At 35.3% G+C, this 24,166-nt stretch overlaps 1 protein-coding gene across 7 annotated transcripts in view; it reads left to right on the forward strand.

The window, feature by feature from the left end:
- PIP5K1B (phosphatidylinositol-4-phosphate 5-kinase type 1 beta) overlaps positions 1-24,166 on the forward strand; it is an 89,783-nt gene that overhangs the window by 54,979 nt on the left and 10,638 nt on the right. For all 7 annotated transcript variants that reach the window (XM_087926715.1, XM_026703774.2, XM_087926718.1 and 4 more), the window contains 8 exons: positions 3,423-3,575; positions 6,059-6,358; positions 13,163-13,374; positions 14,677-14,760; positions 14,877-14,925; positions 15,532-15,616; positions 17,459-17,614; positions 18,320-18,464. In XM_087926715.1, coding sequence (XP_087782841.1) covers positions 3,423-3,575; positions 6,059-6,358; positions 13,163-13,374; positions 14,677-14,760; positions 14,877-14,925; positions 15,532-15,616; positions 17,459-17,614; positions 18,320-18,464 — 1,184 coding nt within the window. The remainder of the gene's footprint in view (positions 1-3,422; positions 3,576-6,058; positions 6,359-13,162; positions 13,375-14,676; positions 14,761-14,876; positions 14,926-15,531; positions 15,617-17,458; positions 17,615-18,319; positions 18,465-24,166) is intronic.

The following is a 24,166-nucleotide window of genomic DNA, read 5'->3' on the forward strand; positions in this document are numbered from 1 at the left end:
TCTCTTTTTTTTTTTTTTTGAAACAAATTTTATTAATTTTAAAGACAAACAAAACATCATTAAACATTGAAAACATAAAACCTCTTTTCATTGTAAATCTTTACAAGGCAGGTAAAACGTTATTTTATATTGCATACTTTTAATTTACCCCATTTCCATATAAACACATAAATATCTTTTAAAAAATTTCTCATTATTTCTCTTTACTCTTATTCAATTACATTTCTTTTCTATATTTATCTATTATATAGTCATCATATTTATATTTCCCTCTGACTTGTTTGCAATTATTCTCATCTGACATTCCTCCGAGATTTTATTAATTCTCAATCAAACATACACACACAAAACACAAAAACAACACTTCATTTTAGAAAGTAGCTTGGCCCCAGATTACCTCTCTTTGTATGGACTTCAATTAAATTCATGCTCTTCTTATATACCATTACCTATCTTATTTACCATTCTATATCTTCTATATAACTCCTCCCCGCTTTTCAATCTTCTTAATTCTATTTTATATATTTCATCTTACTTTAAATCAATATACTTATATCTTTTGTCCATTCTTTTCCAATTGAGCACTTATCTCATTCTCAATAATAAAAAAAGAAAATTTCACCTGAAATCACTAATCAGAGTATGATGCCTTTCTATCATTCCCCTAGATTAACATTTAAAATAACACCTAAGTCCCAATCTGATTCTGCTTAGTACATTCTACCTACTTTTAAGAAAAAAAAAGAAAAAAAGAAAAAAAATAAGTCTCTAAAATAGTTAAGTACATAATTAAGTATTAAAATCTATCATTGAATCATGAACATTGTAATATTTTAATTTATTAATTAAACTTAATTTATTAAATCTTATAACATTCCAATTGTCTATTTCAAAAAACAGGTGCTACAATAAATCTATAATAACATCAACACATTAGCCCATTAAACTCTATAATTAAACTAAATATTTTAAACATTTCCTTTAATATTTTATTAAAACTTAAAGTCTATCATTATTAAACATTTTAACATTATTAAACACTTTAATATTTTAATCTTTTATTAAATCTTATAAAATTCTAATTTTCTATTTCTAATACAAATACTACAATACTATCATATGTACTTTGCAGAATCTTTTTTTTTTAATTATGCATTACCCTTTGTCCCTAATTTTTTTTTTCTTTTTCCCATCTTGTTTTATACCTTTGTGGCTTTTCCTCCCCTTTTTCCTTTCTTTCTTAACCCACCTAGCCTTTTTACTGACTCCTCTCCTAACCTCCGCCTTTTTAGCTTCCCCTCTCTGTTGTATTCTTTCCTTTTGCTTTCTAACATTGTATTGATTTTGCATCTTATTTTTCTCTTTCTTGAATGTTTTTTTAGGTCTTAAGTCCTTCCTTTTCCTTCCTCTCTTTCTCTTTTCTTTCTTGATCAAACTTTTTGGTTCATTAAAAATGGCTTCTTCTTCCTCCGTTTCCTCCACCTGTTGTTGAGTTTGCTGGTAAATAGCAAGTGCCATTTCTTAAAAGCGAAAGGCTTCTCCCACAGCGTCCTTGCCTTCTTTCCTTGTTTTTCCATATTGTTTTCTTAATTCATCAAGAGATAAAGCCATTATAAACCTTTTCTTCTTCTTTTTCTTTTTCCTCTTCTTCTTGTTAAACCAACCAAGATATTTCAAAACTTAAAACAGTTCCCCAAAGTCCCAGAGTCATCAAGCAGTCCAAACAAAGCACAAAGTTCTTCCGTTTGCAATTTCTCTTCCTGGGGTAATATCAGTTAGGAAAAAACCCAATCTCTATTTTAAAGCCTTATTGCAGTTAGCTTCTAGTCTCTTAATCTTCAAGGCATCTCCTCCAACAAAGTCTTAATATAGGTTTTTTTTTTCCAGTCCTCTCCCTTCCCACTTGTAACAAAGAGCTTTAAATTTTTACCTTCTGTAAAAAAGCAGGTTTTTCAGTGTCCATTTGTTAACTCCGTAAAGGAGGGAGAGTAACTTTCCCTTTCAGTACTTCCATTTGCCGCTTTAAGAAACCTCTACTGGAAACAATGTAACATCCAAAAGATCGTAGCTTTCAGGGTATTAAATATATCTTTAAAGTCCTGGTTCAGCCAAAGAAACTTTCACTTTGCAACTTTCTCCTTCTTCCTCCTGCACAGTCTTGTCCAACTGCCGGCTTCTTCGTGGAGGCCATTAGAGACCGCCGCTCCACCGCCTTGAGAAAAGGGGGGTTTGCTGGCTGGGGAGGGGTACTGCGATACCTCTCAACCCCTGTCCGGACCCCCCCTGTCTTCGGCTGCCTCTACAGGGCAGCCTTATCCTACAGACCCGTCGGGATTGGAGGCACCAAGACAGCTAGCACATCAGGGATCGCGCAGAGTCGCGAGTCCCTGCCGTCGCCGAAGCCTGGCAAACCGGAAGTTCGACACGTCTGTTCTCTTTGACCTATGAAGAGCATCCAGCCCCACCCTTTTTCTGGTGGGGTCCTGTTTCAGCCAACGAATTATTAGGGCATTGAGGACGAGGGGGCTTATTTCTCTTGTCTTCGCCAAAACTGGGCAACGCTGGGGAAGAGTCCTGTGGAGGAGGAGGAGCGTTCCACAAATTAAGCCTAGCCTAGACATGCAGAGACTGAAGCACCTCCCACTACTGGATGCTCTTCACAGCTCAAAGTACCAACGCCCTTTCTCAGCAGCCAGAATGGCCATTGAGATATTCAGATATGAAAACTTCATTATAGCTTTTATCTGAGGAACTGATAAACTGATTTATTCTTAAGTTATGCATCCCAATTATTTATATTGTTTTAATCTCTGTTGAAGTATAATTTATCTTTGTCTTTTACAAAAATGCAAATAAGAAAAAATAGGACTAATCTGGGATCAGTTTTGATCTGAGTTTTTATAGCACCATACACAGAGGATTAAACCTCTGTTTTTAACCACAGATAAACCTCAAAAACATGGTCTTAAAACGTAACTAAAGATATCTGTCCCCGGGATATTAGTTAATTCCACTTTGTCATATTGTTAGATTACTCAGAGTTTTTAGCTGTTAGCATTGCATATGTTCTGTTGCAGAGCAAAGGAATTGTGTAAGACATATATCCCCTTGCAAGTTTTATTCGTATATTTCATTAAATTACGCAAAAAATAAAAGCCTCCTAAGAAGCCTTTTCAGTCAGCACCAATAACAATGTTCTAACAGTTATGTCAGAAGTAGCATACCATATTATGTAAAAGAATTTATTGCTGTTTCTTTTCTTTTTTAAAAAACAATTAGACCTGACACAGTTGAGTAGTCTGGATAGCTTCAAGGAACTTGGTACACAAAGGCCTTCTTGACTTCCTTTCTTAAAATACCTAAAACATATTTCTATATATCCATTTCACAGAATGGCATTAAATTTCTGTTTGTGTATTCAGTATTCAATTTGCAGTGAACCATTAATAGAATTATCGAATCCTGGTGCCAGTGGATCCTTGTTCTTTGTCACTAGTGATGATGAATTCATAATCAAAACAGTTCAACACAAAGAAGCAGAATTCCTTCAGAAACTGTTGCCTGGCTACTACATGGTAATGATACTCAAGTCCTTTTTAAATTTGGTTTCTGTGTTATATGTGTGTATGTTTAAGTTCCTTGTTCAACTGTTGAATGTTAAAAATGCCTTTCTCTCTCTAAATTTGTAATCCTATTATATTGCATATAATAAATAGAAATTTAAAAAATAAGATTGAGGTTAATAGACAAACTTTCTTTAATAAGTGGAATAGTTAGAATATTATAGAATTCTTTATTGGCCAAGTGTGGTTGGACACACAAGGAATTTGTCTTGGTGCAAATACTCTCAGTATGCATAAAAGAAAAGATACATTCATCAAGAATCATAAGGTACAACACTTAATGATAGTCATAGGATACAATAAGCAATCAAATCATACTAGGAAACACTAAATATAAATCGTAAGGATACAAGCGACAAAGTTACAGTCATACAGTCACAAGTGAGAGGGGATGGGTGATAAGGAGTGATGAGAAGATTAACAGTAATAGTAGTACAGACTTTGTAATAGATGAACAGTGTTGAGGGAATTATTTGTTTAGCAGAGTGATGGCTTTCGGGGAAAAACTGTTCTTGTGTCTAGTTATTCTGGTGTCCAGTGCTCTATAGCGTTGTTTTGAGGGAAGGAGTTGAAACAGTTTATGTCCGGGATGTGAGGGGTCTGTAAATATTTTCACAGTCTTCTTTTTGACTCGTGCAGTATACAGGTCCTCGATTGAAGGCAGGTTGGTAGTAATTGTTTTTTCTGCAATTGATCATGATACTGATAAATATCCCATTGTATCTGGTTTCATTGATAAATAATTTACCCCTAAAGGAGCAAATTGTAATTGGCTTATTAGATATAACTTTTATTTTCTTTGTTTCAAAGCTTTCATTGGTTGTTCAATTTTTAGGTATGAAAAATCTTTTTACAGGCCAAAAATTGATGGCAGTGTTGTATTTACTGTAGATTTAAAGCTTAAAACTGGTCTATAGGAACCTATGCAAAATTTGCTTAATGGCTGTCTTAGATGTAGGTAAATATAACATGAACGCTATACTTTCCATTCTTGTTAATTGACTTTGCCTTTGTATCAGGATTTGAAGTTAATAAGAAGGAAATATGGTTATTGTTCATTCTAATCAATAATCACTGTTCAAATAATATCTAGCCACAGTCCAATAGTCTTCACCAGGGCACATTCCAAGAAGGAGAAGGAAACACATATTGCAGAGGTCTCATTCTCGTGGCCCGCGGGCCAATTGCAGCCCGCAGGACGATAGCCTGTGGCCCCCACCGTGATATGAAAGTATAACATTTGAGGATATTTTTTTAACAACGTTTTTTGTGGAATCCCTTATGCGGCCCAGCCTTAACCAGACTCTGCCTCCAGCGGCCCCCAGGTAAATTGAGTTTGAGACCCCTGACATATTGTTTACTCCAGATGTTAGCTTCTCAAGCTTTAAGCATGTTGTTCTCCTTGCAGCTCCTTTCTAGGCAGGTTTACCAATTTGATACAAAACTTTGAAGCCTTTTGTTTTTTTAATTCAAAGGTGGAGTAATGTACTTGAGGGCAGAAGACTCCTATGTAGGAGTCTTAATTTCCTCCTCCTCTTAATTTCTCTGCTTACTCTGTTGAGAAACCTAGATGGTAAAGGAAGGGCAGAGAGGTATAAGAAGAAAATCATGAGTGGAAAAAGGATTTGTAGGAATAGACAGGAAGGGGAAAAGAAGATGTACTGGGATTATTATTTTAAGAGTGGTTGCCTGCAGAAAGAGGGCCAGAGGCAATTTACATCCAGTGTTTTGCAAGCTGTAGTATTTTAAAAAGCTGCTTAAAAGAAGTTAATTTAGGGCAAGGAGCTTCCTGGTTCCCCCCCATTTCTTTGGTTGAATGAGAGCCACTGTTTTCAGAATGAGTTAATGGCAAATCGTACCATTAAAATGGTTTTAAACATTGAGGGAGATGTTTTGGCTTATTCCCAATGAAGTGGTTTCATCTTGTAAAGTTATAAGGAGCTGTTATTGTTTGAACTGATATAAAGATTAGAAATAAATTATTAAAATGGTATCTTTATTTCTACTCCAACCCTTATACAAAATCAATCTTTATTTTATTTGAAGAAGATACATAAATTTAATTTGTAGGCCTGGTATTGCAAAGTTTGAAAAGTCTGCCTTAGTCCTAAAAGTTCGACCATCTGACTAAAGTTTAAAATGCTTGAATTAGCACATGGACACATTTTAGTGGTGGGTCCAAAAATGATTTGTTGAAATAGAAATGATTTGCCTATCTATATTTACTTTTGTGTAGAACTCTAATCTGAGTTATACTTTACAGCAGGTGTGTCCAGCCTTGGTATCTTTAAGACCTGTGTGCTGCAATTCCCAGAACTGGCCGGCTGGGGAATTCTGGGAGTTGAAGTCCTCAAGTCTTAAAAGTTGCCAAGGATGGATGCTGATACGTTATGGTATTGCAAATGTTCATAGATATATTTTGTGTTTCTTTTAAGAATCTCAACCAGAACCCAAGGACTCTCTTACCCAAATTTTATGGCCTGTATTGTGTTCAGTCGGGGGGTATTAATATCAGGATAGTTGTGATGAACAATGTTCTGCCTCGAGCACTGAAAATGCATTACAACTACGACTTGAAAGGGTCTACATACAAAAGAAGAGCATCCCGAAAAGAACGGGAGAAGTCTAACCCCACATTTAAGGACTTGGATTTCTTACAAGAATTGCACGAAGGATTATATTTTGACTCGGAAACCTATAGCGCATTGATGAAAACACTACAAAGGGATTGCCGAGTAAGTGAAAAAGTTTGAGTTCAACCTCTATTATCAAGCCCTAACTCTATTGTTAACAAGGCATTGTATAAACATTGTATGAAGATGGATTGCCCTATAGTTTATAAAACTTATGCCATTATTGAATAACTTTTTTGCTGAAAGTAGAATGCACCTAGATTGGCCTTCAAATCAAACTGCAATTTGATACTTTTATTCCATTTTCTTCCTATATTGATGCTTTTTATTATTCCCTAAGGTTGTACATTGTCTTGTGCTTCAAATTAGTTCACACCAAACCAAGAGTAAATCCCATTAAATTCAATTATATGTGTTTATGAGCAGACGTAGGTAAAATTGCACTTTTATTTAGGTTTTTTGATATGGATTAAGATGCATGTCCTCAAGGTCCATTGTCCTTTTTTACTCAGTTAATATTTTATTTTGTCATTTTTGCTATTTTTACTTAGCTGTTTGGTTACTATTTGAGACCAAATACTTTTACAGATATTATTTGTTGAGTTCCAAGTTGTTATTGATCATAATACTGTTTCTCTGTCTTGTCAAGACATAAAAATGGTATGTCTTCATTTTTTTTTGGTCTTCTTTTCTATCCCAGATTTTACAATAGGAATGTCCTGTTTCTTTCATCTATGTCTCTTTTTCTTTAATCTTCTCATATCCTGCTACACAATTATTTGCCCCATGCATAATGCCCTGTTATATTCTTCTAAAGGCATTTATTTCCATTTTGCTGCATTCCTGTTTTTTTCATAAGCAAAATTATTTCATATAAAGATCTATGAACAAAAAAAAATTCTAAAGGCAATTATTTTGAACTATATTTTTCTGTTGAACATTTCACAGAAAATAGCAGTGATTTTTTTTATAAAAAATCTAGATGCTTAAATACTCTCTTGCTTTTCCAAATTTAGATTAATCAATACATTAATGGACATGAAATTTACACATACTTTTTTTTTTCCTGTGGAGGAGACAGAACCTTAAATGTCTGCAAAATACTTGAGTCTTGCTTTTCAAGATTTGCCGAACAAAAAGCAAATTTAGCTTCATGTATTACATTCTTTACAAAGAAAAACTTTCCTTGAAAGTAACATGAAGCCAATCACAACATTAATTGATGTGTGTGTTTCCATTTGTCTGTGGTTATGTTGAATATAGAAACTTGCTTATGAACATCAGTACTTCAAAGAAATGTGGCTGTGTGTGTAGAAGGTGTTAAGTTTTAGATACAATTAATGAATGCTTGCCTATGCCTATAAGTAATATTGAATAATGTGGAGTAATTTATGGAAGTGATGATGGTTCACAAAGACAATTGCACCCTTGAATGCCCATGATAAATTTTTTGCATTTGTGATAAAATAAAAAACAAAACATAATGGCAGCTTCTTGGAACTGAAAGAATTTAATATGGCTCTATTGGCTAAAATGCTATGAGAAAATAATGTGGCTGAAATGGAGTTATAGAAGCAAAGAGGCACCACTTCTAGCAAAGTCCCATGCTTGTTAGCACACTGTCGTATTGTGTCAAGTCTTATTAGTGAGCATGAGGCTGCCTTTTGTTTGGAAATCAAGCGTGAAGTTGATGATCTAATAATCAGCTGCAAACTCATCAGATGTTCTTCCTAACAAAGGACATTGTCACTGTAGTTTCTGGAAGGGAATATTCCGTGAACTCAGGCAATTAGTGATATGTGGAATGCATAGACATGTCTGTTCTGGGAAGCCGTATATCAATACTCTCTTATAAAGGTCAAAAGTTTAATTGCAATATAAAAATTATAAGACTGTTTTAAAAGTTCCTTACGCTAAAACCAAACTATTGTAAGTGATGTAAAATGTGGACTAAATGCCTAAAATATATTCACTTAAAATGTTGCATATTGAAAAATATATATACTTTAAGAGAGCCACCCAGTGCCTATTGAATTGGAGTAGGATATACATTATATATCTGCCACAGGGGCTACCACAGGGAGGAAGGGGTCAAGCTATTTTCTAAAGCGCCTGTAGGCCAGACAAGGAATAATGGATGGAAACTGAACAAGGAGAGATTTAACCTGGAAATAAGGAGAAACTTTCTGACAGTCAGAACAATCAACCAATGGAACAGCTTGCCCTCGGAAGTTATGGGAGAGCCATCACTTGAGACTTTCAAGAAGAGATTGAACTCCCATCTGCCAGAAATGGTGTAGGGTCTCCCGCTTGGGCGGGGGATGACGTATAAGGTCCCTTCCAACTCTGATTATCTGTTTGATCTGTTTGGTATGATGAACACTTACTCAAAATGTATTTTCTGTTTTCAGCATTTGGGTATTTTTGAGTCATTCTTCTTTGAATTCCTAAAACGTTTGGAGGAAAAGCAAGTCTAGGAGTTGTGTTTTAGTATATAAGTGACCTTGAAGAATAATCTAGAAACTTCAGCTGCAGCGGTAAGGAAGATAGGTGTGTTTCTGGTAGAACACATATACCTCTTCTCCGTGAGCTGCACTAGTTACCAGTTTGTTTCCTGATCCAATTCAAGGTGTTGGTGTTGACCTTTAAAGCCCTTCATGGCATGAAATCAGTTTTTTGAGGGACTGCCTTGTCTCAATTTTATTTTCTTGTCCTATCAGATCCAGCAAAGATCACATCAGTTCCAGTATTACAGGTTCTGTCACCTAGGAAGCTACATTTAGTAGGCCTAGGTGGTGTGCCTTTTCTGCCATGGTGTTCCCACTGTGCAATCTTCTTACCCCTCGGGCTAGGCTGGCCTAGTCATTGTTGAACTTCTAGAAGTCCCTCGAGACTTGGTAATGTCAGGAGGCCTAGCGACGCCAGGGAACAGTGAAACTAATGATCTGGCTCTGCTATTTTTAATATCCTTTTTTCCTATTATTCTTCATTTTAGCTTGGTTTTTATAGTTTTAATCTATTTATTAACTGATTTTAACTCTGTTGTACAATGCCCAAAGTTGCTTGTTTGTGAGATGGCTCACTATATAAATTGGTTTAATAAATAATAATAAAATAAATGGATTTAAGTGCATTGAGTGAGTTTAGGTGTCCATGCTATTTTACAGTGCCTGACAGCATTGTATCCTAAAATGTAGAGTGTAAATCGTTGTGGTACTAGTAATATATAAAGAAAATGTATTTTGTTTATTTACGTATTCATTATTTAGTGATTCTGTAGAGCTCTCAGGTTCCATGTTGGAATTTAAATATCAATAGATGGGTTTCTGGAGATGCTGCCTTAATTTAGAGCAGGGATCCCCAGCCCCTGTTCTGTGGACCAGCACCAGAATGTGGCATGCCAGGAACTGGGCCATGCAAACAAGCAAAACCCCATCAATGGGATGAAGGTAGTGTGTGAAGCTATGTCCCTTCTGGGCCACAGAAAAACCTCTCTCCACAGAACCTGTCCCTGATACTCAAAAGGTTGGGGGCTGCTGATTTAGAGAAAGTGTTGTCTTTTATTAACAAGGTAATATTTGCAAACTGTAAGAATCTTGACAAAACTAGTTATCATCATTATCAATTCATGTTGTTCGGTGAAAGGTCTTTCTAATTTTGGATGACATCTCCTGTTGTTGGTATTTCCAATACTTTTTTAAGGATGACCATGGCCATATATCATTGTATATTTTCTCTTAATGATATTTTCCTATTTGTCTTTCTGCTTTGCCCCATCATCCTCTTGAAAATTATTTCTGGACAGTTGGGAATTTCCCAATCAGAATGGACCACATTATGACACTCAGAGGGCTGTGGAGAAGGCCTAAAGTAAAGTGTCATGTAGCACCATGCAAAAACCAATTTACAGATTACTCTATAAAATTACTGGCTTATAAACATTTTGCTTGCTTGTACGCACAAATGAACATCGATGTGTCATTTTTAAAATAATTAGGATTGAAGTTGAAGACCACTTAGAAATGGCAATGGGCCTAGAACACAGCAGTCCACTGCTGAATTGGCTTGTGTTGCCACACTGATAACATATTACACTACTATTGTAAGCCCTGCGTTGGTAGCTTGATGCATTTCAAATTGCTAGCTTTAATTTACAGGCTTTTTAAAAGACTTGGCATCTAGTGCCTTTAGTCTTCTCCAACATATAGTTGACCCATCTATATAACATTCCTGAGAGTAGCTGCTGGTTGATGCCCATAGTTTCATAAGATTGCTTCTTAGTAAGATCACTAGTGACCGTAACGACAATTCAAAATTATGGTGTTATACAATGACGGGATCTCCATAATTAGGACATTGTATTGCCCCACAGTTATGTGATCAAAATTTGAGCCTTAGCAGTCTTAAGACATAGCATGAGCCTCAGAGTGCATGGTGAGGGTGACTAGGACTAGGGCTGTACTGGGTTGTTTGTGACTTCCTGAGACAGCAAGAAACCCGTTCACACCACCCTGCTTGGGGCTGGGCTATGTGGTATGCTATGGCTCAGGACTCTTTACAGTCTCAGAGCTGCAACACTCCGATAAGCCCCTTTGTGCTATGGTGCTTGTCTGGGCTGGGACTAGATTTCACATTGCATTGTGATTCAGGGGCCTCTTGCAGCTTCAGAGCGAAAATATGCCAAAAAGCTCCCCAGTCACAATGCACTTTTTCCTTGTCCTCCCTGTGTTTGCATGCATGCACTGTGCACATTTTTTCCTTCATCTCCTTAGCTTATGTTGCACTGCGCGCGCACACACACACACACACACACACACAGCAACTTGTGTGTGGCCTGCACTGCAGAGAGAGCAATTTGTGTGTGGCCTGCACTGCACACAGAGCAACTTGTGTGTGGCCTGCACTGCAGAGAGAGCAATTTGTGTGTGGCCTGCACTGCACACAGAGCAACTTGTGTGTGGCCTGCACCGACCACCCAGGTGTTCCCGCACTCCCTTGCAACAACTCCAGCTCCTTACCTGGGACTCCCTTTGCTTCCTGCTTTAATGACCCATTTATTAAGTTACCACATCAGCTGGGACTGTTGATTGCTAAGTGATGTGGACACATGATGTTGGGCTTTACAACCACATTGCTTAGTGATGGAAATTCCCATCCCAATTGTAGTTGTAAGTTGAGGACTACCTGTAGTGCTTCGGACTAGCCTCCTTTGGGGCTAGTTTATGCTCCTCCGTTATAACTTTCTGGAAGCTAATTAACACTAAATCAGTCTGATGGGTTTTAGGAAATTAATTGGGATGGGTTGCCTTTGTATGGGTGGCTTTACTTTTATTTTCTAATTTTGTATTGATTTACTGTGGATGTTTTAATTGTTATGTTATAGATCTTATTGTTCCACTAACCACTGACAGTTCTTGTGATACAAGTATATCAGTCTGATATATGAGTAATAAATAAGAGAACATAATACTTCCTCTCTGCTGTTGCTCACTATTCTGTGGTGTAATTGATAGATATAATAAACCCTGAAGAACTATGAATGTGTGACCCAGATCTTACATTATCCCCCCACCCTCCTTCTTCCTACCAAGTTTCCAAATTTGTTCATCTGTCATTCAGAATTTTGGAATTTTATTTATCTCTTGTGCTTGAAATATGATATTATGCAGATTTTATCTGGAGTATTGATTTTCAAGTTGGGAAAAAACAGGCACAAACTAGGATAGACAGGAATGAAATTCCGGTGTTCAAATTCATTAGGAAAGAGCAATCGAGTAATTATTATATAAAGTATAGAGAAAAATGAAATCTTATAAGGTTCCTCTTCAGCCTACATTTTTCAAACCAGGATTTCCAATATTTGGTCATTTTCTCTTCAAAATAGATTACAATAATAGGAGATTGCACCACCAAACTACTACATTTATTCTCATGTGTCTTTTCTTCATTCCACTTATATATCATTTTTGATCCCATTCTATGGGAGAATGAGGTCAAATTCTCTTTTGATTAATATTCTAACTATTAAGAGGAAGAGGAAAAGCAATTATGTGTCAAACCCTGAAGCAATTTTGTATCAGCGGGAAACTCAAGTTTATGCAGATTTTCGTTCCTTAGTAGATTTAATTGATTATACCAACCCCACCTCTCCAAAGATGTTGAAGAAGAAATAAGATAATAGTTCCTTTCCAAAAATATCTAGTTAATATCCAAGCCAAATATCAATCTATGTTTTAAAACAAAGCTTTTTCAGACTTTTGAATTCTGCTTTTGAAATTTAGAGGTGATTGTTTTTTTAAAAAAATGAGAACTCAAAAAATATTGCAAATAACTATCTGAAAAATATTCCATATAGTTGTCTCACTTTCATGACAGAAACATAAAATATCTGTAATCTCCTTAAAGTAAAATATATTTACAGATGAGTTGTATTTATTACCACATTGTATGCTTTATATTGAATTTATTTATTTTAAATGGTTATAAATTTCATCATTTTATGTTAAATAGCGTACAGCTTAAAATGGAGCCCTCCTTACTAGTCACCTGCTTCACACAGAGCTAGTGATGTACATTTGTGAGTTTCTATGTTCAGTCAGCTGTGTATCTTTATAATTGTAGCACAGGGCATCCTGTATTTGCCACCTTTACTCTTAGACTTTGTATGCTAAGGATATATGAAAACAAGAAAGCTGTAGTGTTTTTTTAGACACGAGATAATCCTATTTATTCTGAGTCTGGCAAAAGAATTTTAAAAACTTAAATTTAGATGTGATCATTTTTATTGAATATCAAATTAAAGTAATTGTTTTTCTCTGTTCAATATTTATTTATAATTTATCTTTCTTGTAAACTCTTCTGCCATTTGCAACATAACAGACTTCAGTCTAAAACATCTGATCCTAGGTGCTGGAAAGCTTTAAAATCATGGATTATAGTTTGTTGCTTGGCATCCACATCTTGGACAGTTCAGCAAAAGAGAGAGAAGGGGAATTTTTTCAAAACACTTCTGATTCTAAACGTCCAGGAGGACAAAGAGTTCTTTATTCAACTGCTATGGAGTCCATTCAAGGTCCAGGAAAATCAGGGGACTGTGTCATCACAGAAAATACCAATACGTAAGTCTCTGAAAACCAGCCCTTTGAAAACAAAAAGTTACTGGATTTTTAAATATTTTTCTTCTGTTCTCTGTACTACATTTAAAGTGGGTCAGACTATCCTTCAGGTGATAAACAAAGTTAAAGTCAAATGGACTTTTTAAAAAACCAAACAAATGTTGCCTATGAAATGCTAAGAAGTATAATACAGAGCAGATTACTTTAGCCTCAAAAGTTGCCAGACCTAATTGCTGGCAAAGTGACAGGATCCCAAATAATTTGACCATGGCCTGTGATGACCCGGGGCATGGCACAAAGGCAACACAGTCACATAAGTAAGAAAAGTCCCTTTAATACCTCCAACTTTGCCCCCAATGTCCAGTTACCTTCAGCTGGAGAAAAAACTCTGCCAAGAACAGTCTTTAAGTGAAAGAAATTCAGTTCAAAAACAAAGTACATAAACTGTAAATAAAAATCCACACAAACCATGCTGCAGCAATTAACTGGACAGGGTAGGATAAATGAATTGCAGATTTGAAAGGCCAACAAAACACACACAGCTGGGAAGACGCCAGGAACCCAGATAAGCCTTGACAATAAAAGATAACTCACGATTTGCTTCCAACAAGTTGCTGTGCGCAAACTCCCTTTTTAAACACTATGTTCCCAGCTGCAGCTAATGAAGGGAATCAGGGCCCTTTCCTCCCTCATAAGCCACACAACTCACGTTGCTCCCTTCCTCATTCCTTCCTGCATGCCCTAGGATGAAGAGGGTGTGGGCCTGGATCTTCCTCTGAATTCCTTCTGCCTTGCTCTACCTCTCCCCTGCTCTGCCCAGCCGGACTGTGCCCTTCCCCAGTTTCTTCCACAGCCAACGGAGCCACACCCCCACTCCCTGTCAGCTGCTCAGCCTCCCCCTTAGAATCAGATTCTGACAGGGGCATGACAATGGCCTCTTAGTTCATTGCCACTCCATTCCTGAAAATGTTGGCCCAAATGTGATTGATTGATTTAAACACTTTAGGTATACAAAATCACAGAAATAATCCTTAAATGCCTAGTATTATTAGAACTGTGACATAACTGTTTGAAAAAGAATACACCAGAGGAATGCATAATCTTAATTTTCAGACATAGTCAAACGGAGGATGGAAAGAGACATTTTGGAAAAATTTTGACAATTGTATAGCCTTTACCATATGGTGCAAACCTTTTCACTACATATACATATATTAGGCCATTTTTAGCTGTTAATATATTTCTATGGTTACTTTAGAAAGTAGGCTTTACAATGACTTGCTATTATTTTGTTGTTTCTGTCAGAATGGGAGGCATTCCAGCTAAAAGCTACAGAGGAGAAAAACTGCTGCTATTTATGGGCATAATTGATATCTTGCAGTCTTACAGGTAATTTCAAACATTATTCATTGTTTTCTGTGCCATTCAGTTAAAACAATATTGTTGCCAAAGGGAGGGATAATTAATTGTTCATTAAACTCCTTTTTGTGGTATATCGTCATCAGGTTAATAAAGAAGTTGGAGCATTCTTGGAAAGCCCTTGTTTATGACGGAGTAAGTAATTTTAATGGTTTTTAGAATTATATCAGCGGTTCATGTAAGGTAGAAAGCTGCTTTTTTGCCTTTATTCTGTTTAGCAATAAGAGCTGTATCTATTTTGTGCATAGAGCTTTGCCATCTCTTGAAACAACTATATATCTAGAATATCTTTTCATTTTGGGTTTGTCAGGAATTAACAGAACAACAGAGTTGGAAGGTACCTTAGAGGTCTTCTGCTTCAACTGCCTACTCAAGCAGGAAACATTACACCATTTTAGACAAATGTTGTCCAGTCTCTTCTTAAAAACTTCCAGTTTTGGAGCACCCACAATTTCTAGAGGCAAATTTCTGGAAAAAAGCCACTTTAGTAACTTTCTAGGGATTGCTGAATGTTTGTTTGTTTGTGAGTTAAGAAAATATCCTTCAAATTGCTTTTATAATTTTTTTTTTAAAAATGGATGCAGTATTCTCTAATTATTATGCTATTTAATTAATGGTATGCTAAAAAATTGCCTGTGAGAACAAAACACTGAATTTTAGTTTCATGTTCTGTTGTTTGATCTGTAGATTATACATCCTCTCCTCTTTTCTTACTGACAAAGCTGTTTTGTTTCTTTGTAGGATACAGTTTCAGTCCATCGACCAAGTTTTTATGCTGACAGGTTTTTAAAGTTTATGAGTACCAGAGTATTCAAAAAAAATCAGAGTAGGTACCACCATATTATGAACTAACTAGCCATTCTTAACATTATCTTTTTTTATAGAGGACCCTCGCTTGTGTGATTACTTATTCTCTGAAATTGGGCTGATAGAACAGAATACAATATAAATACTACAGGCCAATATTGTAAACTGCTGCCATGGCAGTTGGCAAAAAGCCTTTGATGTTGGCTTCTTGGAAACTCCTGTTTGCTTGTTGCAAGACAAAATGGATCCTGGATTAGATGGAGCTTTGTTCTGATTAACAGGGGTTCCCAAATTATATACTTAAGTTCCAGGTGATGATGCTTTCTGTTGCTCAAGTTTATAATTTCAAATTTGCAGTTGAGTAAGCCTTGAGAGTGCAGTTCTAGATTATTAAAATATTCAGGACCACTGAAAATCCTTCCATGAATTTTCAAGACTTGGAGAAAACCAGTAACTAATTAGAGTTGGTTTTCTGGTCAATAGGTAAACAGAGATGCCGAGCTATTGAACAATAAGACAGACCAAAACAAAACATAGCCACTTCAGCAAGAGTGACTTGGTTGCAAACGGAATTTCCTTTTTAAAAGACATGTAACTGAAACAAAAGGAAGCTGAACCGTGGCTTGATTACATGCATCCAAGCTGATGCCATTGGCTTAATGATATGTATATATGTTTCAGGGGAAGTCAGTTCACCCATGGAACACATTGGAACTGAAATTCCTCTAAGTCACTGCAGATATATAATTTTAAGTAGTTGGATTACACACAGCTCTTGTATCTTGATTCTAGTACTTTGTGGCTGTGTTTTCTTTAGTATTCTGATTATACCATAATACCATAGTTTATGGTAGAGCAATTAATAGTGTATGAATTTATTTACAAATCTTGTAAGTACATCTAGATATAGATGCTTATAATATTCAAGATAAGGGTTATTATAAAATATGGAAAACATTCTTGATTGTCTTTGAGTGTTTACACACTACACTGCATACAAGACGCTTTAAGAATTATCCTTAAATTCTAAATGGATCCCTGTGTTACTCCATGATTATGTGATGATGATATGGGCAGATATTATTCTAGTCAGACTGGTACAGAAAATAATCTTGCTCATGCCATATCTCTGTCCAGTTCCTTTAATGGAGGAACATGTATTTGAATTTAGCATTTCTTCACGATACAAGAGATGAAGCCTGAGCTCAATGTCTTGTCAATATCACTTAATATTTATTGGACTGGTCTATCCAGAGAAGCACCACCTTGTCAACCAATACTGATCTTTAGATGCAGATAACATTTCCTATTTACATAGGAACAGATGAATCTTTAAATCTTATTATAAAAATGAATATTATAGCTCATCACATTAAATTACACACTGAAGTTCTTAAATCATTTTGGCTATCCAAAAAAATGAACTAAGATTGAATTTTACTTTGAATTATACACTGAATCCATGTTTTTCCCTTACAATGTTATATGCAAGAAAATTTCTGTCTGTACTGCCATAAAATTGTTTCTCTTGTCCAAGATAAAAATATTGAACAAATGATATTCATTGTTATAACCTATAGTTAGCCTCTTAGTAACTCCTTGCCATATATAGTTGAGTTCAAGTTTTATTAACTTTTAACTAAAATCTGCTATTTCTCACATTTATACTGGCACATACTATGGATTTTTCAGACGACAAATGATTGTGTCATATTTATGATAACAGCAGTTATTTGAGTAATCTGTTCAAGTTTCTTTTGAAACATCCAATGAAAGGAAGTGTTTGCATAATAATGGAAAGTTGGCTATAAAAATAATCTATATTTACATTATTTTCATTATCTCCCTTTTAAAACCCCAGTTTTGAAGTCATCTCCTTCCAAGAAGCGATGCAATTCTATTGCTGCTCTAAAAGCTACATCACAAGAATATGTGTCAGTAGTTAGCCAAGACTGGAAAGATGAAAAGCATGATTTACTCACAGAAGGACAAAGTTACTGTAGCCTTGATGAAGAAGGTAATTTTCAGTAAAATAAGATGCTCTAGATAACAAAGCTAGGATTCTTTGCCAAAAGGAAAAAGTGATAGTTTTAAAACAGAGGTGCGCATTCTGGTATTCCAGAATAGTAAATAACAAATCTCCCTAATTCCCTACCTATGGCTCTCCAGACTTTTCAGAAGCTGTCAAATCGATTTTAAGTCTTCTGAAAAATAATATCGATTGTAATTAATTATATTTGCATTTAATCAAATTACATTAAATTCAGCTTTTATGCTAGACTTACTTACTTCTCTGAAATGAGCCCCCTGCTATATCAATCAAACTCAAATTCAATCCTTGACTTGAAATAATTGTACACCTTTTATTTAAACAAATGGGAAAAATGTTTTAAGCTTTTCTGAAGATAATAGATAATAATAGCAGATTACCTAAAACAAACCCCAACTTAAAATGCATTAAGATTGAGCGTTATCTTAACACACTGTAAATCAAGGTCTTTGGTTCAAAAGCAGAATGCAGTAAGGGATTTAAAATTAGGAAGGCACACCCAGCCATAATATTCATCTGTAACTTTATAAAACCCCTATTTAATGAAGCTGTGGATGATCACACAAACACAGCGTTTTTATATCTTGTTTGTGTGTTTTCACGGCAAGTGAGCCCTTGATTTTTACATATTTCTCTGCAGGAGTGACTTTTTTCTCCTTTTTTCCTATACAGTATTAGCCTCCCGACATCATCCAGATTTAGTGCCAAGCACAGCATCTCTGTTTGAAGCCGCTTCTTTAGCAACCACAATTTCTTCCTCTTCTCTCTACGTAGATGACCCTTATCAACATGATGGAATGAGGTTTTATTCAAACAGGTAATCTGAATATTCAGTTTTTACTACACTACGGAAGGATGGATTCTCCTCATCTTGTCAGGATCCCAATCAAATTACAGGTAGTCCTCGACTTACAACCATTTGTTTAGTGAAGTTACAAACATCAATGAAAAAAGTGACTTATGACTGTTTTTCACATTTATGACCATTGCAGCATTCTCATGACCACGTGACCAAAATTTGACTGCTTGGCAACTGGCATATATTTATGATGTCGGCAGTGTCCCAGAGTCATGTGATAGCAATAGCACTTAAGACTTATATACCGCTTCACAGTGCTTTAGAGCCACCTCTGTAGTCAACTCTGATCACCTTTTGCGACTTTGTCAACAGCAAAGTCAAAAGGGAGGCCGGATTCACAACCATGTTAGTGCCATAACAACTACAGAGATTCACTTAACAACTATGGCAAGAAGGTTGTGAAATAGGGCAAAACTCACTTAGCAATTGTCTTGCCTAGCAACAGAAATTTTGTGTTCAGTTGTGTTCGTAAGTCAAGGACTACCTCTAACTGTCATACTTTTCTCCTAGCAATCTAGACTGGAAACAGTTAATCCAAAGTCTCTCAGAATCTGATTAATAGTGTTTATTAAAGGTCTAAGGCTACAACTCAAAAGTTCCAGTGAACACTACTCTTTCAGATGCAATCTTGCTGCAAAACTGATTTGGTCTTTGTGTGCATTCTAGGTGCAAATTGAGATGAGGCATGTCTCTTTTGGGAAGGTGGTAGAATATCTGCTGATAGCTTTGGTAATAGCTGCTAGATTTCTTATTCTCACACCAGCTTTTTAAACTATAGCACCTCAATCAGTGCAAATGTTGGTCATCTCTGCGCCTTTTGGAATTTTATTTAAACTAATCCCCACTAAGTTCAAGATATTTTTCCCCAAATAAGTGTGCATAACATTGCAGGTTATGTTTTATTTTGCCTGTATTGGTTAGTATCCAGTTCCCATTTTTTTCTCCCCCATCCAGTATTGTGCAAATTGCTTCAGAAATCTCCTAAACTACAATTTAAATTTAGCTGTTATTTTCAGAATATAAAATAAATTTAAAAAGAAAAAAGAAATGGTTGTTTATGTAAATTCTGTTTGGGAATTATGAATTAAAATATAATTAAAATATATACTTCATACTTCAGTGACTGGAAACCTTTTAAGATGCTGTATACTCCTGTTGAGAGATGAGCTAACTTCAGTGACAACTTTAGCTGTTCACATTTAAACTTGTCCTTCTAAATGCTGCAAGAATTTCTGGAAAGCTGCCTTTGAAAAGAAACAGTGGTGTTAGTTTTGGATAAGGAAAAATGGTCCAAATAAATGTTATATATTAAACTATATTGTTGACTTTAAAGTGAAACTCTCTTCTACTGTATCATATATTACCACAATAAAATAAACTATATATATATATATATATATATATATATATATATATATATATATATATATATATATATATATATATATATATATATATATATATATATCTAAACCCTTCCGAAGAGCCTTGGTAGGGAATAAAAACTATTTAGTCTTCATAACTGGAACTTGCTTCTTTTATACCATATTTTTTTTCTTAAAAAAGAGGTCAATGCAAGGCATAAACATCATACATCAACTGTTTCCTTTCTCAAAGTGGACAACTTAGTTGGTTGATCCCACAGTCAGAATTACTTTTCTTTTGTATGATGGTAGTGGTGGTGATGAAGATGGCGACATTCTGTCATCTAAGCAGAAATGTGGAATAATCATAATAATTTTCATCTATTGTCTCTGTTAGTTAAAACTGGCATTTTTTTAAATTAAATAAATGTAGAAATTAGAAGTGGCATATGAAGAGCAATGACTCAGTGGCCCATTTTTCCCCAGCTCCACACAACCTATAGTTCAAAAGCATGCAAATGTGACTAGATAAATAGGTACCATTTTGGTTGGAAGGTAACAGTGCTCCATGTTCCGCTGCATGCTCTGCGCTGTGGCATGATGTCAAGTTAGCCAGATGACCACAAAAACTTCTTTGAACAAGCTCAATGGCCTAGAAACAGAGATGAGAATTGCCCCCTGAAATTAGCTAAGACTAATGTTCTTTTAATGGAGACAATCAAGAATGCTTTACCTTTTACTTATATAAAGAGAGAAGCCTTTGTTTTGTATCTCCATGGCTATTCTGACTATGAAAACTAGAAAGTAAATTCATTAGTAGAAGGCAGGAGATGACAGCCAAGCAAGGTCCCCAGAAAAGATATTCACACTTTTGGGAGGAGGGGCTAGATGCAACATTTCACCTTTAAGTGGGGCCTTGCTTCAATATCACAGTAGGTGATAAAACCAAGGAAACTTATTTAATCAGGAACAAATTAAATAATTGGCCTTGTTTATAATTGGAATTGGAAGCCCTTAGGCTACTCCCAATCTGCAGACTATACTGGGGAATAAAGACAGTATTTCCATATTATTGCCAAGATAACTTTTATACATTCGTGTAATCACAAGGATAATTATTTTGCATTGCAGAAACAGAAAAGTTCTAACCAAATACCAGTCAAGCTTATTTCTAAGCTTGTTGCATTGGAATCTTGCTATTTTGTCAGTTCTTACAGAAATGCCTGCATAGAGAAGGAATACATCTATGAATAAGTCACAATGCACTCTATTGCCAAGCTTAAAGATTTGTAAAATATTTTTTTTATTACAAAAGAACAAAAGTTGATGTTGGATTTTAATTACCTTCTGTAGGAATTATGTAAGATTTTTATATTAGTTTAGTTCTGTAATACACTTGGTATAAAATCCTGCGTATTTATTTTCAGTGGAATTACTGAAGCAAATCTTCTTAACATTTCTCCGTTATACTCTTTTTTAACCCTGTGTATTGCATTAGGAATTCTTTAATACAATTCTAACTTTCCAGGTACAAAAATACCTTTTAATATGCAAAACCTGCATGGTTATGTATATGCATCCGATTTGAACAAAATCCAAATATAAAACCACAAAGCCTCAGACATAATTGGATTTGAAAAAGCAAAGCAAAAGAGCAGTTTCGAACATTTCAATCCATATCAATGGTTGCTACCGACTGGAGAGAGGGGTAGAAAGAAGCTACATCTTGAAAATTCAGGATTTGCTTGTGTCCCTCAAAGGCAACTTTGGTGATATTTGTTTGGGAAAGAACTGTCCTACACCCTACATTTGTAGCGGCTCAAGTTTTATTTTCCAGCTTTTGTGGCTAACTTGAATAGTCCTGTGCATACTACCATAGTTGTCACATAGACATTCATGAAGATTCAGAAAGTAGAAAAACCAAAGCTGTGTCTTGGATCCGAAATCAAACAAGCCCAAACTTGTACAGTTCTACTCAAAGTGTGTCTTTCTAGCCAAAGTGGAGGTGCAAAAATATTTTCCTCCCCACATTCACTCCTAAGGGGATTATAAAGTAAAATAACTTGATCAGTATTTTATCTACGGAAATATTTCATAACGACTGGGGTTTCTTTCACTAAAGAAATTAATTAAATTGAGATAAATGCTGGTGCATTTATTTTTCTCTGGCTTCACATTACTTTCACAGTGTGTGGGGATTCTGCAATATACTTAGCGCTTAAAAAGGTTTGATACCACTATTAACTGATAAATAATAGGAATTCTTGCAACTAAATAAATGTTTTATCATTTTCAATTAAAACCATAATTTTAAAATAGAAAATTTTAGAAATATTAAAAATACAATTATTAAATATTTAAAAATGTATAATGATCAGATACTTGAAAAAAAATAATTACTGCAATCAGTTGCTGATTCTAGATAGTTTTGTCTAAATTCTCAAAGTTGTCAAGAGGGCATCAAGAGAATACTTATGCTAACTTTTCTGGAAGAGGAATGCCAAAATAACAGTGTAGAATATGGTTCAAAGTATTATGAGCAATATAGAAAATATTCCATCTCTGGAATACCTGTGCACTAATTTACTGAACCATTGTAATTAGATATATTCATTAATCAAAGAAAAGTTCAGTGACTTGTCTGAACCACAGAATACAAAACATACATAAATTATTAAACAAGCTAGAGTTTTTAAGTGAGTTTAGTTATGACACAGATCAAATAACTTGAAATTTCTCCAATTGCACAAATCCTGTGGACAGGAAAGCAACCCTTTGGACACATTCTGTCAGGATTATTTAATACATTTCTGTCCCATTGCAACCAAACTGATTCTTAGTGATTTCTATGGAATGTAAATAGAAAAATAAAAATAAAATGTTCATGGTTACACTTAAAACCTATGGAATGTAACTAATGACACCAGCAAAGTCACAGTCAAAAAGAACAAAAATAAAAGTAAAGGATGGCATACATAAGGTTAGGAGAAAGTTCTCTAAAACAATTCTGTTTTCAACCATTTTTGAAAATCAGGGTATAGTTTGATATCCACTGGGAAGCTGATCACAGTGTTTACGCTGCCACAAAAAAGCATTACTTCCTCAGGTCAGCATGCCTCCTACGCCTCCCTTCTTGAAAATGTAGGATGCAGTCTCACCTTTGTAGCTCAGACTAGTATTGCTCGGAGTAGGCAGTATCCACTGTCCCCAATAAATATCAGTAATGCAGACATGTTTCTGCTCTAACCTAGCTTTGGTAATGCAAAAGAATGTCTGATTGCAATCCATTTTGTTCCAATGAAGAGAAGAATATATTTAAGTATCAGTTCCATATATTGCTTCTGGTAAAAACTGTAGTGTTCTGCAGAAGAATAATTGTAACATAAATGTAGATTCATAGCCATAGGCTGTTCCAATGGCGTAAGTAATCTTGTTATGGTATGTTTGTATTTAGAACTTCCCATATGATTTTATAATGCAGAATTCTGGTTCACATTGAAACATTTGCTTCTGTGTAAAAATTCCTTCTGTAGACAGTATTTGTATGAGTAGCCCATCTTTATATTGATGTTACAGTGCAATTTTACTTGGGACAGCAACTTCTCAATATTCCTTGCATGCTGAAGTGTGTGTGTGTGTGTGTGTGTGTGTGTGTGTGTGTGTGTGTTAAGTTTTCGCGGGTACTTACATGTATGGCATTCGGCTTTGTTCGGGTATTTTCCCACGTCATAGTAGTTGTGCTTTTAAAGTTGTAGCGACGTTTCAGCAGAATCTGTACAGAAGCCTGATGATGGCAGATGAGATTCTGCTGAAACGTCGCTACAACTTTAAAAGCACAACTACTATGACGTGGGAAAATACCCAAACAAAGCCGAATGCCATACATATATAAAAAATTGTTACTGGTTGGGTATTAAAGATTCAGTGTTAGCAACAGTTAATTTTCCATTAAGTTATTTAGACTAAAACCACTGAAGTGTTTTTTGCTTTTATCTTTATTAGGTATCAATTTAAGGGAAAAAATAATATGTTGTATTTTCTATGTGCAATATGCAACTGTGTGTTTGAGATGCTTCTAAAAATCCATAATAGCAACATTTTTTTCATGATTTCTAAATATGATTGTGGCTATAGATTGTACCTGAATTTAGGTAACTTTTGCAGAAGAGTCATGGTGGGTACACCAGAAGTTACCTTAATGCAGAGGTGTCAAACTTGATTTCATTGAGGGCTGCATCAGGATTGTCTTTGACTCGGGGTGTGTGTGTGACAGGGGTGTGTGTGGCAAGATCAATG

This window comes from Pseudonaja textilis, chromosome 2, assembly GCF_049901715.1.
Source record: "Pseudonaja textilis isolate UNSWEBS1 chromosome 2, rPseTex1.2, whole genome shotgun sequence".
NCBI lineage: Eukaryota > Metazoa > Chordata > Lepidosauria > Squamata > Elapidae > Pseudonaja > Pseudonaja textilis.